Raw genomic sequence first — 17,759 nt, 5'->3', positions numbered from 1 at the left:
CCATTTCAGCAATCAGATCTATTATTTTCTCGAGAAAATAATATTAATTATGTTCATGGATCATATTACCTTTCCTTTAATGACTACGACAGAATCAGCCACATTGCAATTATTGCAACATTGATCTCAACTTTCTTTGTAAACTTGTACATTTTTTTCTTCCTCTTGTGCTTTTGGCACATCATAATAATTATTTTTTTGTCTGGGACAGTCCAATCTTGTACTAAATGCACATTTTTTCCTCCTATTCTCACTATTTACTTCTTTCCATCCATATAGCATTGTGTTCCTGGTAATCTCATTAAAAGTCTTTCTCTATCTTTTCTGTAGTTTTCTATTATTCCCCACTGCTATGGAGATGTGTTCTTGAAAAATACTGGTGTAAGTACTTGTTTACTGTAATAAAAATAAGCTCTAGCTCAAAGGGAAATTGATATTCATATGCAGTTCACTGTACAGACCGATTTAATGGCAAATACAATGTTCTAGTTAAACATGCTCATATACGTCAGTACTTTCATATAAACATGGAAATATATATTGTTTGGATGTTACATGTGTAGGATAGGACGTGTACACATACTGACATGAATGCCCTTATGTCTATTTACTTTTGTATTCAAGTGTATGAACACATGGAAACAGACTCACAGAAAAATACAGACAGATGTATGTGCACACACTCAAGAAGTACCCTACACCTTTAGGTGGCATATTCAGTACATGTACTGTGTTACATTTCTGATGTGCTGTTAAAGAACTATGTAATATCTCCACGTCTGTTAGCTACTTCCAAGAAAACCCAGAAAGTAAGTCCAAACCTCTGACTGTAGAATATATTTAAATTAGCAATATTAACCACATGCCACTGAGCTCTGTGAAACCACTCTTACCCACAAAATAGATACCCAGTTATTTTGACAGAGAGGAATCTAGCAGAAGTTCATAGACTTCTACACTATAGTGGTAACATGAACTGCCACAGAGAGAGCTGAGTATATCCACAATACCGGAGATCAATTAAGGTCTCTTACAAATAGCATCCATTAACCTGTGATCTGTCAGATCTGCGCATCAGTAACACCGTGTGGATGTAAGCAAGGACAGAATTTGCCCCACTTGGCCCCATTTCTGTGTAGTGCAACCAAGAGGTCAGCTTCAGCATTCACGCATTCAATGCCAGCAAACCCCATAGAGTGCTCACAGGCACAGTGGCAGCAATTTCCTATTTTTAAAAAAAGATCAGAGAAGCAAAAACGGTCTGTGAATGCGAGTGCTATGGTATTATTTGAAGTCACTGCCTTCTTTTCTTTTCTTTCTTTTTTTCTTTTTTAAAGAAACAGATATTGAAACTATCCCAGCTAATAATTTCATTCTGACACTTGAGTTTAAAAGGTTAAGTTACTATCTGAAGAAAGGTAATCTGACTGCCTTTCATAGCAGCCTGCAAGCTCTGCAATCTGCATAGAGAGGGGCATTTGTCATCATTAGCTGAGCAGTGACAGCTGGCACCTAGGGTGTCCCAGATTTAAGAAGTGGCAAAGGCACTCTTTTGCCTTAAGTTGCCATCAAGTATAGCAGGTTTCATAAGGAGCAATATTTTCTTCTTGTTACAGAGCATGGAATAACAGCAGTGAATGCATCTGTATTTTTTTCAGCATGGAGAAATGGCTGATATACAATTAGCAGTTGCCTTTAGACAACAAGACACCAGGTTTATTCTATGAGCAAATATCCAATTCATGTCACTTGAAAATAACTACAATTGTTTTAAGATTAGGGCAGTATATTTTCCTTCAGAGATATTTCAGACTGATGGATTTGTATATTTTATTTATGGACATGACAAATCGTGAATAAAACACAGTTTTTAACTGGAGGTATAGTACTGTCACTCCAAGCTAGGAGTGCCTAATTGCTTAAAACAGACAGGTTATTAGGTATAGGGGAAAAAATAGTCCTACACTGGCATACAATCTAATGCAGTACATTAATGCTCTGAAAGAATACCTGATGCAGCACTATTTTAATAGCAGCTTTAGAAACTTGAAGCATATTTTCGTAGTGTATTTAATAGCTAAATTAGATGCTGTATTTTTTTTTCAAAACAGTTCCATGGAATATTGCAAATGTATTCATATTTAAGTGTGTATTTAATAAGTGGAATGAGTAGAAATCCATGAAAAAAGTTGTTTTCATACCACCATCAATAATTCAATCTATGAAAGACTGAATAAATGGTTTATAAACATTAAGAGACCCTGACTTGGTTGCTTTTACAAAAACAAAATACAAAACTAAAAGTTAATATACCTTGACATGAAACAAACAAACAAAAAAACTCAGTAAAACAACCAACCAACACAAACCAAACAGAATTTAGAAAAGCAAATACAAAAAACCCCTCATTTCTCCACAGTCTCTCAAGTTTGGAAACATAATCCATAATGCTTGCTTTTGCATTATTATGTAAAATAGTTTTTCACAAATAAAACTAATTTTTGTGTTAATGTAAAATCTATGCAAATACATGCAGTCATTTATCAGGGAAGCTGACAAGCATTCCATATTGGAGAGGGAAAATGAAACTGCCTCAAGAATAGAGGCAATTAATTATTTCTGTATTTTCTCTTCCTCTGTCTTGAGGCACAGAAGTTATCCATCCAGTTAAAACAGCAAATGAAATAAAGAGATTTTTTTTTTATTTAAACACATATGGCTTTTGCCTGCAATACTGATCACCACAAGGTCTACAGATGCCCGTGGCTAAATTGTACACTGGCAGATGCACACAAGGGAAAACTGTGTTAATGCAGCGTGGTGAACAAAACAAATGAAGAACTGAATTTGGGGGCTGGGGGTAGAGGGTGAGGGAGAGAGGACTTTTTTTTACCATGTTGAGATACAGTTTGCCTACAAAGGGTGGATTAAATTAGCCATAGATTTAGCCTAAAAAGTTTCTTCTCCTCTATTATGTCAAAAATCTGAATAGTATATATAGAAGAAAACATCCATGTAGATCCATGCAGTTTTCTAATGTACAGCTTATAAATAACGGGCTTGCCAAGATAAATGGTTATATTATTTCATCTTTACAATTAAGGATTAATAATACATAATGAATGTACTCACAGAAAATAATGAGAAAACTGTTGTCCAACATACTTGCTGTCATTTTTTACCTATTTAAAGAAGCAATGTCTTGAAGAGTAGGGGAAAATGGCAAGCATTATGGCACAACCTAGCATATGCCATATACTCATCTGTGCTTCAGAGGGCTAGTAAGAATTCCACACTTAATAATTGTTCCTTTTGATAAGGTTATTTAAAAAAAAAAAAATGAAGTGAAAATTGAAGCCAGTTTATTCCTGGAAATAATTTGCAGGAGAAAACAAAAAATAGAAATGGTAAAATATTTACTGAAAATAAGACAGAACCATGTTGATCACAGTAACTTCTTTCTTAGTAGGCCTGTACACACCGCATAAACCCATTAAAATCTGTATTGACCTTAAAAAAAAGTAAACTCCCCCAATTTTTCCCCTGGAAGTTTCCTTTAATTTTAAAAAATAGTTATTTTGTATCAACTAAAACAGTAAATAAAGAAGATTCATAAATGTGAAGTAATAAAGATATCTCCTTTTCCTCATCTAAAACTAAGGAGTCTTAAGAGACACCATTGTCACCACCCTAACAGATACCCTGTAATTTTTTATCTTCTTTTCAATGGCATTAATGTATTTTAAATAATAACGTGTCCAAAAGGCAAAATCTATTTCAACTATCAAGAAAAATTGATAGTAATATTCCTTTCAGATAAACAGCTATTTCCACAAGCTAATATTTCTCTTTCAACAATTTGATTGGATATTTATGAAATTACATGATTACATGCTATTTCTATAGCCTTTCTCATTTCAGGGACACCAGCACTATGCCACAAAGGATCCACTTCTTTATATTCTGTCCTAGAGCTGGCCTAAAAACTGGTAGGAAAAAGCAGGAAGGACAGTAGGTGATGTAGGTTAAATTTTTGAATTCAAGAGGACAACTGGAGTGATTTGCTGCTCTTAATAAGAGACTAAAATTTCCCCTAGATAAAATATTGTGTTTTACAATGACAATGTTCTACCAGTTAAAAAAAAAAAAAAAGTTCAGAGTGGTGGTGTGAAAATATTTTAAAGGCCAAAAGATCTAAGCATCTTGTTTTTTCAGAACAGATTTCACATCTTCCTCCTTAAATAAGGTTGCTAATATGATTATATTACAGTTATAGTTAGGATACTTTTAGGAACAATAGTCCTGAATATGCGAAAGTAGATGAAAATATATAGTTTTAATGGGGATTCTGAAAGCATAATCTGTTTTTCTGAATAACCTTACCTTCCTCATAAGCGTTTTAGAGTGGACTGGGGGAGCATCTTTGTGAGAGGACGAAACAGCAATGTCCTTTCTCAAGAAGCTATTTTAATGTTATGGCTAAAGCACAATGAAAAAACAGGGAAGTGCTGCTTGACAGAAGTGTATATATTTGAGCCAAAAAATGTATTTCCTCACCAACGCATGCATTTGATACGTTAGATATTTTAGAGGCTCACTGTATTTCATCCTCTTCAAATGTTAACCTCCAAGTGTTACCTTGTTTTGGCCCTGATTCTGCCCATGATGTCACGGGTGCTTTTAGGCTCACAGTGAAGTGCATGGGCAGTTATTTGCAGGACCAGGGCCTTCATAAGGTTCAATGAAACATATTAATCACTTACGACCAACTCACTCAACTCCTTCCTTCACTGTTATTTGGAAAGAAAATATTGGAGAGCTATACACTACATTAAAAATAGAAGTCTACATTGAAATATGTTAGGTATGTCCTTTCATAACTAAATCAAGATTAAATGAGTTACACAGGTAATTTAACATATTCATGTAATTGTAAAGAGAGCACAAAAGTTTCATTTTGAATTGGAGAGACATAAGATGCCCAAAGTATTGGCATCATGAAAATTCGCAATAAACACATAGTATGACCAAATGCATACAAAAAATGGTGCTTGCTTATAACTTCATATTGGCCAGTGTTCAAAGGTGTTAAGCAATGTCTTCTGCTAATTTCAGTATCTTCAGCAGCTCCCGATGAGATGATGTAGTTTAGTTTGCTAGTCAATATGAAACCAGGTTACAGAAAAGCACCACTCACAAAAATAAGTATGTTCAAGACATACCACCCTCCCATTCTGACTGGGTAATAAGATGTTGGGTTACTCCTAAGACATAGCATATTGTGTGATGCCATAATTTATATAATGATGTATTTCAAATGCTCCCCCACTTTAATTTCAACTTACATTTTCTAACACTCTAGTCCTCTCTCATATTCCAGGGCTAAAGTTACCGAGATGAAAGATTAGTTTAGACATGAATTCTTCAGAAGCTGCTCATCCAACACATACAGCTTTATTTTCAAGGGCAACATTCAATATTTTCAGTCATTTAATCATATACAGCAATAGAGAGTAATGAGAGTTCTGCAGTGTTGGATGACCCACTACAGATGTAGTAGATTAGAAGGCGTTAATCCCCACTGATTCCACAGTCCTCTAGCAGTTCAGCAAAAAAAGAACATTCTCCAAGCTGGAGATCTTTAAAAAAAAAAAACAAAACAACCAAAAGAAAAAAAAAAGACCAAAACCAAACCAATGTTGGACTGCTTAAATAAAATGTTGCACTATAAGGAATGTCTGGATTTGGAGAAGCTGACGGATAAGTGAACCAAATGAATAATTCAATGCTTTATTTTCCTGCTTACGCCTTTCTGCAGTTCTAGCCAAAATCACAGTTCTGCAAGCTCCATGTTTACTTTTGAGACATATCTTAGAGAAAGCAAATCAGTTACTGCTTTTTCCCTTAACAGATTGCAGATTAGAGGAATTTAAAGCATTAACAGTTCATCCGTAAGACCTAGGATGACCAAGTACAACAGTAATGGAAACTCTCTTCATGTTTTCCTTTAATTTTTAATAGGACGCGAATACATACATGTTAAGTTTAACACTAATGAATGCTAATTGTGTACTGTAAAAATTACAAAAATTATAGCAACTTACATTTAAACTTTTCAGTTGTTCCTAAATTTGAAAGTGGAGGCAAGAAGTAAACTACAAAATTAGAATACAGAAAATTGAAGGTACCAGCAACTTCCATCACAAAAAAAAAATGCTGCCTATTTTATATAATGTGACACATATAGCAAGCCCAGCTCAAATATCTGTCTTTAGTTTCCCTACTTGGAAAAAAAAAAAAAAATTATTGTTGCTGGCAGGATGATATGGATGAAATAACCAGGAAGAATTGAGGGGGGAAGGGGAGAAAGAGGAGCCAAGAAATCAGATACATTCAATGAGCCTTCAAACTCACTTCAGCAGTAGGAATAAATAATTTAATCAACTCAGCTTCATTTTTTTTCTTCCTACCTCCCTAGTGCAATTGGCAGATATTAAAAAATAAAACTTTAAAATTCATGAGCAGTTGTGTGTGGAAGAACAATCACTATATAATAAGAAATATAAAGTGATATCCATGCAAGCCCTTTGTGTAGATATGCATCTGCATGTGCATTTAACTTCACCATATAAGAAGAAATTATTGGTTAAATTTACATGTATGGCAACTTTTTGCTTTTTTTTTTCAAATTGCACTTTGGGGATGTGGGCGAGTACAAAGATTTTCAACACCATTTGGCTTTTTAGCTAACATGAGCACTACATGACAAGGTAATGTAGTTTGAAAGATTTGAAATAATAAGCAGTGCTCAACAAACACTGTTATAGTACCCCCTAATTAGGGTAAATATCTGGAAAACAGCAATTTGGTAAAAGTCACCAATATCATACGGTACCACTATCATGACAAATGATCAATCATCATTTTAATGAGAGGACTTTAATCCCGGTTTTCCAAAACAACTCAATACTCAATAAACCCAGTAGAAATAAAATTCATTGCTGAGAAGGTGTTCCTTTTCTAGTTTACAAAGGACACATTAATAACTACAGAGAAAAATTAGCTGCAGTAAGTGGTCAGAAGCTTCAAAAAATATCTATATTTTTATATCATATATAGTCATCTAGATAATAATTTTCGACATCTAAACCAAACTGACTTCTCGTCATGTTAAACAATTGGGTCACTTCAACAGTCACGTTTCAGTGGTGTCTGTGATGCCTAAATACACAGTTTTTTAAACTACTAAATGTTTGGTGTGTGAAATGAAGTGATGGAGTGAAGTTAATAGCAACCTTCAGTGTTAAACATCACCCAGCCAAGGCTAAATCTAGTATTTCTCATAGCCACCGAGATACAGTAAATAAGTATAGCCTGCATTACTTGAAATCATAGCCTAATCTTAGCATTACACATTGAAAACTCCGATTTAGTATATTAAGACGTAATTTTTGTTTAAATTAATTTTGCCACATTATGAATGTTACGACTTCTGACAGCTTAAAGGTACGACCTTTCCACTTTTGCCTTTAGCAACTGGAATTGCCAAGACGAAACGCACGGGGAAAAAATAAGCAAAACGTGGCCCGGAACATCCCCATCGCTAACGTGCAGCTCTGAGGCTCCTGCAACGCTGGAAGTTGAGGGTTGCCCCCACCGCAGGAAAGGGCTGTTCCCTCGGCGGGAAAGGGAGGAAGGGACAACCTTTTGTCCGCCCGCTGTAACTTTCGGTTTTATCCGGCGCTGGTCTGTGACCCTGCGAGAAAGGAGCTCTTTGACATTTCCATCCCAAAGAAGCCGCCCCCGACGCGGCAGCGCCGGCGGTTTCGCGCCGGACGGCCCCGGGACCAGCGGCCGCCGCCGCCCGGGGCGGGAACCGGGGCCGGGATTGCGGCCGCCGTGGGCCTTCCCCCGCACCAGTCGGTCCCCGGGACCGGCCCGCTGGAGTTGGTCCCAACTTGACCGCCCTTCCTGGGTTCAGCCCAGCCGTGCCCTGCTGCGGCCAACACCGCCCCGTATCTGAGGACACCGCACGACCGCCATGGCCCGCGGCCCCCAGGGGCGGGCTGGGCCGTGCCGGGCCCCATCCTGGGGCAGCGGGGCGGGATGTGCCGGGCCGGAGAGGTGCCTCCCCCTCCCCGCCCGCCGCCGGGGCCGGTGGCGGTGCCGCCAAGCCGGCTCTGGGTGCGCCGGCCCCCGCGGAAGGGGGAAGAGGGCCGACCTCCGCTCCCGCCGCGGCCCCGCCGCCGAGCAGGTTACCCGCGCACCCAGGGGCGGCCGCCGGTAGGAGCGGCAGAGACGCGCCCGCCTGTCCCCCCGGAGCCAGCCCGAACCCCTGGAAGTGCCTGCTCCGGGAAGGCTGGGGCAGCCGGCTCCCAGAGCCCGCAGCACCGCGGCCGCGCACGCCACCGCCCCGCGGGGGAGGAGAGAGGGAGGGCGGGAGGGAGGCGGCAGCCCCGGGCCCGGAGTAGGGACGGCGGCAGCGGCCGGTGGCTGCGCTCCTCGGCGGCGGCTCGGGAGGCACCGGGACCGGGCGCTCTGTGCCGCTGCCGCCGCCGGACCCGCCGCGGCCGGGGGGAGGCACGCTTGTCCCGCCCGGCCCCTGGCCGGGAAACTAACCGGAGGAGGGAGAAAACCCGGGAGGAAACTGCCTCCTCTCCGCCCTGAACAGCCAGAAAGCGGTCGCCCTTCTCCCGGCGGCCAAGGGCTGCGGCCGAGAAGAGGTAAGCTGCTTCGGGACGACCTGTCACCTGCAGTTTTTCAGCGACAGCCCCAGCCCTACTCAACTCATGGGCAGGAAAGCATTTCGGTCGGCTTCCTGCTCGAGAGCGGCACGGGAACACCCATATAACCGCTAGACTGAGGGAGCCAAGCTCACAGTCACAAATTCTCCGCTATGTGCAATAAAGTTGGTCGCGTTCATACGCTGAATAAATGTGTGAAATGTTCTTTGTGGTATGACTTCTTCTCAGCCACGGGTATGCCCGTGACAGTTACCTTAGGAAAAGGTAATCGGTCATTAGTCTAAAGATTCCAAGCGTCCAAGCGATCAAAAGCTTTTCTGGTTTAGTTTTTTGGGGTTTTTTTTGGTTTTTTTTTCTTCTTAAATATATATATTTATGTATATAAAATTTAGGGCTGTCTTAAAGTGAAGCTCAGTAAATGCTGTGAAGCCGAAGAGCTTACCACTCCAGTTTATTTGCAAATAAAGGTCCCGATTACCAACACTTAAAGTACCGAAGGCGAAATTTGCTAATTACACATCACACAGGCGAAACCCCAAACTGTCAGACAAGCAAGCCAGCATGTTTGCAGTCGCTAGCGTGCCTCCCGTGTGCACATTTACTAAGCGCAGCTTGCTAGCACAGCTCGCTATACGATAAATCCTCCAGGTTTGAAATTAATAGGTACTTATAGTGCGTCTCGAAAAGCAGCCGAACATCCACTCCTCACAACATATCGGAGCGCAATACAGAATATAAAAACGAGGCTAAGAATTGGCAAAGGAGATTTACCGTCTGTATCTGCTGCTTGATTTTTGGAAGGAACGTGAAAAAGACCTGACAGATATGTTTAGCGATTGATTCTCCCTTCATAAGGTACAAATAAAAAAAGCAAGGCAGAGACAATGCCGAAATGCATTAAACCTCAAAATCGATTAGAGCCCGTCAGAAGATCCTTTAAAACAATACAAATCGTGGACTTCTGAGCAATATTTTATTCCAAAGAACACTAAATTTGCCGTGAATCCGCTGCCTTGTTCACTGGCCGGTTCACGAGAGAAAAAAAATCCAAACCTACTTCTCGCTTGCAGTTACAGACAACTATCAGGAGGAAAAGGACAGCGTGATGTGACGCCAAGTGGGAGTAATGAATTTACGCCTGTGCTCCTGTCGGAGCGAGCCGGGTCTGTAGCTCCCCAGTTGATGGATGCCCATTAATACACCTGCATTCACGTCCCGGCCATGAGGAGGCATGCAGGGATTCAGTACGGAGCGGCACAGTTTTGCCAAGTCCTCTCGAAACGTCAATACCCTTCAAGTTACACCCAAAGGAGAGCGATTTCTCTTGATTCCCGAGTATACAGAGGACCGGGGCGGGTTTTTAGCCGGTAACCTTCTACCTTTCAATATGTGCTTGCGTGTGCGTGTGTGTGTGGCTGTGTATACATATCTATCTCCTAGAGAGGGATTAATTAGCCGGGTTTGAGCTGAAAGAGGCTGCAGTGACGAGCCCAGTGGCGATTGGCCGCCCGCCTGCCTGGCCCTGCCTTTATAATTTCCACACGAGTGCATCTGGGCTCTTATACAAACCAACAGCCAGCTTCTTCTGACATACACACACGGCACTTTTTTCCACCATCTGATTAACCGCCCTGCATACACACGGTGATTACTACGGGAAAACATAAATAAATACGAAGAGGTTTTATTATTTTGACTACTGGAACCCTCGCTGTGTCTCAGTGCAACTTTTGTTTTTTCTTGCTGCTGGGAAAGGTGCTGCTCTCGATGCTTTCCTCTCACTCACGGACCCTTTAAAAAAAGGGGAAGGAAAAATATCGCCCCCTCCAGTCCCCCGCCCGCTCCCCCCTCCCTTCCCCCCCCCCCCCGCCACACACACTTCAAGACGGCTGATCTAAAAAAGCAGGAAGAGAGCATCTGAGGAGCAGCAGCCTCGGCGCATTTTGAAAAACATTTGTTATATTTCAGAGTGCGGCAGCCTGTTTCTCCTCTGAAGTTGGCTCCAGCCTTAGCAGCCGCATTGGATCCCACAGCCTATTGCGAGACTCCGGTATACAATCCGGATCTCTGCCCCAACATGATCGCGGCCCAGGCCAAGCTGGTGTATCATTTGAATAAATACTACAATGAGAAATGCCAAGCCAGGAAAGCTGCCATCGCCAAAACGATCCGAGAAGTCTGCAAAGTGGTGTCGGACGTGCTGAAGGAGGTGGAAGTGCAGGAGCCTCGCTTCATCAGTTCCTTGAACGAGATGGACAATCGCTATGAGGGGCTGGAAGTCATCTCCCCCACGGAGTTTGAAGTCGTGCTGTATCTGAACCAAATGGGGGTTTTCAACTTCGTGGACGACGGCTCCTTGCCGGGCTGCGCTGTGTTAAAGTTAAGCGACGGGCGCAAGAGGAGCATGTCCCTCTGGGTGGAGTTCATCACGGCGTCTGGCTACCTCTCCGCTCGCAAAATCCGGTCCAGATTCCAGACTCTGGTGGCTCAAGCCGTGGATAAGTGCAGTTACAGAGACGTAGTAAAGATGGTGGCGGACACTAGCGAAGTGAAGCTGAGGATCAGGGATCGGTACGTCGTGCAGATCACTCCAGCCTTCAAGTGCACGGGGATCTGGCCGCGGAGTGCTGCACACTGGCCGCTTCCCCACATCCCCTGGCCGGGACCCAACCGGGTGGCAGAGGTCAAGGCGGAAGGCTTCAACCTCTTGTCCAAGGAGTGCCACTCTCTGGCCGGCAAGCAGAGCTCGGCCGAGAGCGATGCCTGGGTGCTGCAGTTCGCGGAAGCTGAGAACAGACTGCAGATGGGCGGCTGCAGGAAGAAATGCCTCTCCATCCTCAAAACCTTACGGGACCGTCACCTGGAGCTGCCGGGCCAGCCCCTGAATAATTATCACATGAAGACTCTGGTTTCCTACGAATGCGAAAAGCATCCCCGCGAATCGGACTGGGACGAGTCGTGCCTGGGGGACCGGCTCAACGGGATTTTACTGCAGCTCATCTCGTGCCTCCAGTGCAGGAGGTGCCCGCACTACTTCTTGCCCAACTTAGACCTCTTTCAGGGCAAACCTCACTCGGCCCTGGAAAACGCGGCCAAACAAACGTGGCGACTAGCTAGGGAAATACTTACCAACCCGAAAAGTTTGGAGAAACTTTAGAGGGTAACTATAAGACCGGCCTGACCGATAAATCTGCTAATTTCCCGATGAAGTTTAAGATGCCTGTTTGAAAAGTCATATATTTCCACTTGACAATGCAAATAATATTCTCTTTAAAAAAGGAATATAGCTTAGGCTCTTCACAAAGAAAAGCAAATGAGAACAGCAAGCATCATTCCTCTTCGTTACAGTTTTGCAGTTCCCCGTGGGGGGAAAATAAAAAAGAAAAAAAAAAAAAAAAAAAAGAAAAAAGGAAAAGGAAAAGCAAAGTGTGCTGCCTGGAAAGGAAAATTGGCCGTAATTTGATTGTGACCATTCTGCCTAAAAACGGTACCAACGGATTATAACAAAACCCGGTATTTTTATGTAAACCCTCTGTGAGTAAAAGCTATTTGGATATGCCACCTGAACAAACCCTAATGTACCTTTTGATTTGTATCAAATATTGTGATCTCACATTGTCTTTGAAATTGTGGATGTTGGTGTTTTGTGATTTGGTGAACAGAAGTTAAATTGCCATTTTGGATACTTCAAGGACATTTTCTGCTAAAAAGAAGATACCATTTAAAAAGGTAGATTTTATCACAGTACTTTTGTTAATTGTCTTTTGAAGTGTCTGAACTTAACAAGTTTACATTTTTCGTTTCATATATATTGCTTGTTCTATTTCTAACATTCCATAAATATACTTGAAATGTTATTTAAATATATTCAAAAGAAATTTGGATTCTGCTTATATAATAACGCTTGAATATTGGAATTATATATTTGAAAATGCACTTGAAATACACTGGATAATTACTTTTTGTGATTTAGATTTTAATTTCTGTTGCTGATTTATTTAATTACAAGCTAATAAATGAAGTAAAATGCATATGGGTAAGTGTTTCAATATCGGATCAAGTTTTCCACTTGAAAAACCAGAGGCAGCTATGTTTTGTGGATTTTGCCTTTCTGTGGGTAGTTGTTTAAATCCTGTAAAGCAGAAAACTTAAGGGCAGACTCCTGCCTATGCATTTTGAATAGTTTTGTAGAATATGAAAATATTGATGGTAAAAACATATTGGAATTTAGCTCCAGATGACCATAAGCAACTGTCAGACACCGACGTACTTATTAATACAGTTACACTTCTTCAGCCGTCAGGAAAGAAATCTGGTTTTGAAGGGTTTATTATACGGTGCTGTTGTGTTTCTGCTCGCTTTTGAACAAAGCTGAGGAAACACAACGTATCTGTGAAGCAGTGTTTTGAGTAACCAGTGATCCTGATAAAACTAGCAATTTGGTGCAGGTACTAATAAAAAGGAAAATGAAATTTATAGGTGAGAGCCAGCACAAATAAAGTGAACAACAATATTGCTTCTGACCTACAAATCCGTTACGAATGTGATAAGATTGCCAGTTGCACTCCCAGAAATCAAGCCCCTGAGCTCCCAGGACATTCAGAGGGAATAACCTGTGTGTGCTTACAAAACTGCACTCAATCCAAAGCCGCCTGTCTGTACCGCACTGCCTGGTCCCTCTCAGGATGCATTTCTTTAAAATGGCTTTTAAATCAAAACACAGATTAACAACGCGGATTTTGATTAGGATCCTAACAGTCAACAAGTGCTGAAAGAGGCCAATCTCCTGTGTGACACCCACTAACAACTACTTCCACTGGGTGCACTTTAGCGAAACTGTTATACCCAGAGATTCTGGCAGAAACTTTTTTACCCCAGCACTGCAAAGAAAGTTCCGAGTTTGACAAATTATTTACCAAAGAGAAATAACTTCATTGCAAACATTCAGACGAGGAGTTTTCTTGGAAATTATTTATACTATTTCTGCATGAAAAAAACCCCCAAACCCCAAGGTCTTTGTAAAAGTACTTCCCCTGTTTCCTCTCTTCCAACATTTTCCAGAGCAATAGCAAAGATATAAAGCAAGAGCGATAAGAATAGAAAGAGATGCAGGCGAGAGGAGCGCCCTGTTAAGACACGTCCCTTCCGTCTGCCCCCTCCTCCCCCGCGTGGCATCCCCCGCGCCGTTCCCGCGGGGAGAAAGCCACGCAAAGGTTTCCGCTCAAGTCACGCACCCCTGCTCTGTTGCGGCTGGGCTGAAGGTCTTCGCGGAGGGGAGGGGGAAGGGGGGCGGCGCTGGGGAATTGGTAGTAGTAAATGACTACAGAAAAAAACAGAGCTTTCCCAGGAACCAAGTCTTCGGTACATGTCTATTTCCCTCCTCCCCCCTTTTCTTTTCCCCCCCAGAAAATAAGCATTAACTTTCATTTCAGCAGTTAAAAGTGTTTACAAAATGCGCCGTATTTTCTTACAAGGAAACTAACGTTTTTGAAATAACGGGATTCTCCGATAACCTCGGAAGGCGTAAACCCCTTCGCTGTGTCTCGGGAAGGCTGCGGGCTAGGACTGCTGCTCCCTCCAGGGATTTCAGAGCAATTGGCTTAGCTACTAAATCTGACCACGTTCTTCATACAAAGGCACCGCGCGAAAGGCTGCTGGAAAACGCGCACGCTGCCGTGATAGAGGATTTAACATCATTAATACATTGCGCTTTTTTTTTTTTTTTTTTTTTTTTTTTTTTCACAGCGAAAGGCGGCAGACGGGAGCGGAGTTTGGAATGAGGGGGCGGCCCCGGCGCACGTGTGCCGGGACCGGGGACCGGGACCGCGCCCGCCCGTCCGCGGCACTCACCTTGGGGTCGATCTTCTTGAAGGCCGAGTCATCCTCATCCACCTCGAAGTAGATCTCTGTGGTGGTGATGGAGAGCGTCCCCTTGGCCACCACCACGGGGGCGATGAGCTGTGCCGGCGTGCTGAGGACCACGGGGCCTGCAAGGCAAGGGCAGCGGCGTCAGGTTGGAGGCGCCCGGCCGGCCCATCCCCGGTGGCCCTTCCCTCCGCCGAGCCAGCGCCCGGCGAGCCCCCTCGTAAACCCAGTTTGTAAACGCCGCGTTCATCCCCCTCCTGCCCGCGGCCAGCGCTTTGAACTCCGTGGCCGGGGCAGAAGCGAGTTTGTGAGCTCCGGGGTTGCGAGATAAATCACAGCAGCGAAATTCAGAGGGGTTAGGGTGAAAAATAGCTGCCTCTTAGAAGAAGGTCCCCTCTCTTTTCATGCCCTTTTGCTCCTCGTTAACACTATCACTGTTCATGTGCGATAGCGGCGGCTCGTCCCACACCGCTTCGATCTGGCAGCCCAGGGTCCCCGCGGCGGCCGGGCCGGGCCGGGGGCGCAGGGCAGCCCGCAGCCCCTGCCTGCCACACCAACCCTGCGAGGCCTGGGGGCATTAACTGTGGATCCAGACCTCAACTCGGGAAAGTAACGCGAAATATCGGGGGGTTCTGTTTAGTTGTTTCTTTTTTTCCCCTTTTTTATCTTTTTTTTTTTTTTTTTTCACCTACTTCAATATCCCCCACACAAAAAGGCTAACATCGTTAAATATATTTACGGCAAGATCATTTTTGTTTCAACTCGCTGCCGCTTATACTTTTAAAATTATTGTATAACAACACTTCGCTCAAATATATTCCTTAACGAGACGCTTTCGCGGGCATTGAAAAGATGGGATGGGGAAAACCTATTGTAAAAGGCAGCCTTCTCCACGCAAATTGTTAGATTTTAATTCAGAGGAAAAAAACTCAAAACAACCCTTCCTTAATCCAAAAGACAACAGGATCACTTTTTCACCATCTTATCTTCAATATCAATGCAATCTACTGTTAAAGCTGACAGTGGCCGTGTTTAGGAAGATCACTTGTTTCGAAGAAAATATTATATATAAAATATTCTTCTAGATTTAACCACGAAAGCCTGTGGGATAATTTCTGTACACATACATAAGCACACAGAGCCACATGCACGTATAAACACGCATATGACGTAAAATAATACAACTCCAGTATTAAGAAGCTGGGTACAACACCTTACTGATACACCTTTTCGAAACTAGTAAACTGACCATCTCAGGATGTACTAAACAGGGTTAGGTTGTTTAACACAGCTAAAAAAATCTCCCTTGCAATAAGGGAACCCCTGCTCAGAGGGCAGAGAGGCGTGAGCCCCCCTCTGCCTTCCCCAGCCGCTCGCCCCTCCAGCAGCGCCGTGCGGGCGCTGGCGTGGCCGAGCCGAGCCTGGGGCTGCGGCTCTCACCGGGACCGACGCCACGGATGCGCCCTCACCTCCTCCCCCAGCACTGCCAGCACACTTAACTACCAGCTCTTACAAGCAGCACTTCAAATTACTCACTTAGCCCAAATTACTCCTGTATCGGCGCATCTAACTGTCATGTTGTTAATGCTTTACTTTACTGTAACACCCAATTTAAGTCCTTATTGCACAATATTTTGTCATTTACTTTGCAAAACAAATAAAGAAGAAGGCAGAGATTACTGTGCGTAAAGGGGGAAGCTAAAACGCACCGTTTCAGTAACAGCTTTCAGCAGCCTAGCGTGGCGGACGGGATAATACTGATACAAACTCTATTTTCTTTCATTTTATTGTTTTCCATCTCCTAATAAACCGAGGTAGCCTCTTGACCCCAGTCAGCTGATCGGAATCACATGCGCCGGGCTTGCCTTGCTGCTCTCCCAGTCTCGCCTCCATCTTCTCTCCCTCCCTTGGCGGTGGGAAAGGAGCCGATCCGAGCCGGGGAAGCCCGGCTGCAGGCTCCAAAGGGCAGGGTGATCGATCCGAAACGCCGCTTTAAAGCCTCATCAATCTTCATCTAGGTTGCTCGAGTAATTACGCCCGATTCTCTTGTACGATTACAAGTGGATTTGGGTTTCTATTCCCCAGGCCCCTTTTCTTTGTGTTTACAGAAGGGGGGGTCTGGCCAGCCAGCGGTTCCCTGCCCTGCAGAAGCACTTGCCCTCTCAAGCAGAGCGCCCTACTCCGCCTCTCGCCCTTCTCGGGCACACTTGGCCCGGCGCAGGGTGATGGGCTCCTGGGCCTTTGTGCGGGGAGAAAAGCGCCTTCGGAAGGCGCGTCCTGGAAACGACCCGATATTCTATCACTTTAAGGAGGCGTTTGTGGGCTTTGCTGAATCCCAGAAGGAAGAACATCAATTTAATCCAATTACCTCTTTTCCCTAGTGTTGTGTGGCTAAAATAAAAATAAAGCCACCGCTATTTAATGGCCAAAAGGCCAAACCCTATAATCTGCCATCCAGGCGAAGACAATGCGGCACCCCGGTTAGCGGGTTGTGCCAGTGATGTGCCCTTACGGACTGGAGCAGGGTGCAGAGCTGCAAAAGCAGGGGTGAATGTGGAGGGAAAGGGAACAGTCACTTCTTAGCCCGTTACTGAAGGCAGGGCAAATCGGGGATTTCTGGCTTTCTACTCCTCCCTAGAAAAGGCTCCGAGCTCCCTCCCAGATTGGTACCTTGGCATCTGCCCTGCATTCTACTCAAATGACACCCTAGATTTGTTGCAAGGTAAACATGTCAGAGGTATCACAATGCGACAAGGAATAAGCATTATCGTACTTTCCAGATGAGAAAACGTTTGCTTGTGTTTTCTTGTTTCGGAAAAAATAATAATAATTTTAAAAAAAGCAGAAAGCAAAATAAATAGAAGTCACATTATGGGATTCCGGGAAAGGAGGTGTTCAAACTAAGTTTGAAAAATCTTTACAGATTTTTTTTCTCTCCTTAAAGCACAGAATGAAAAAAAAAATCGGTATTAGCAGTGTTTCATTTTTACACTTGTCCTTTGGAAATCTCCAATTACAACTTGCAATTCCATAGCATGTTTAAGGAGCAGAGTCTTTTTGTTATAGCCTTCAGGGAGCAAGCCAGCCACTGAGAGAATACGAAATTAATCCACTACAGCTATAGAGAGAGAGGATTATGTTTTAATCCCC

The 17,759-nt window shown here is 43.4% G+C and overlaps 2 protein-coding genes across 5 annotated transcripts in view; one reads left to right on the top strand and one right to left on the bottom strand.

Annotated features, from left to right (window-relative positions):
• Positions 1–17,759, bottom strand: part of NBEA (neurobeachin) — a gene marked incomplete at its 5' end in the record, with an annotated part of 466,147 nt that overhangs the window by 133,617 nt on the left and 314,771 nt on the right. For all 4 annotated transcript variants that reach the window (XM_082279412.1, XM_082279411.1, XM_082279414.1 and 1 more), the window contains one exon: positions 14,595–14,731. In XM_082279412.1, coding sequence (XP_082135538.1) covers positions 14,595–14,731 — 137 coding nt within the window. The remainder of the gene's footprint in view (positions 1–14,594; positions 14,732–17,759) is intronic.
• MAB21L1 (mab-21 like 1) lies at positions 10,822–11,901 on the top strand (the record flags this gene model as incomplete). The annotated part of the gene is made up of 1 exon (XM_082277761.1): positions 10,822–11,901. One exon carries the CDS (start codon positions 10,822–10,824, stop codon positions 11,899–11,901), a length of 1,080 nt encoding a protein of 359 aa, XP_082133887.1.

The sequence above is a fragment of the Coloeus monedula genome, assembly GCF_965178545.1.
Source record: "Coloeus monedula genome assembly, chromosome: 3".
NCBI classification, from domain to species: domain Eukaryota; kingdom Metazoa; phylum Chordata; class Aves; order Passeriformes; family Corvidae; genus Coloeus; species Coloeus monedula.
This window is presented reverse-complemented; position numbering and strand designations above follow the sequence as displayed.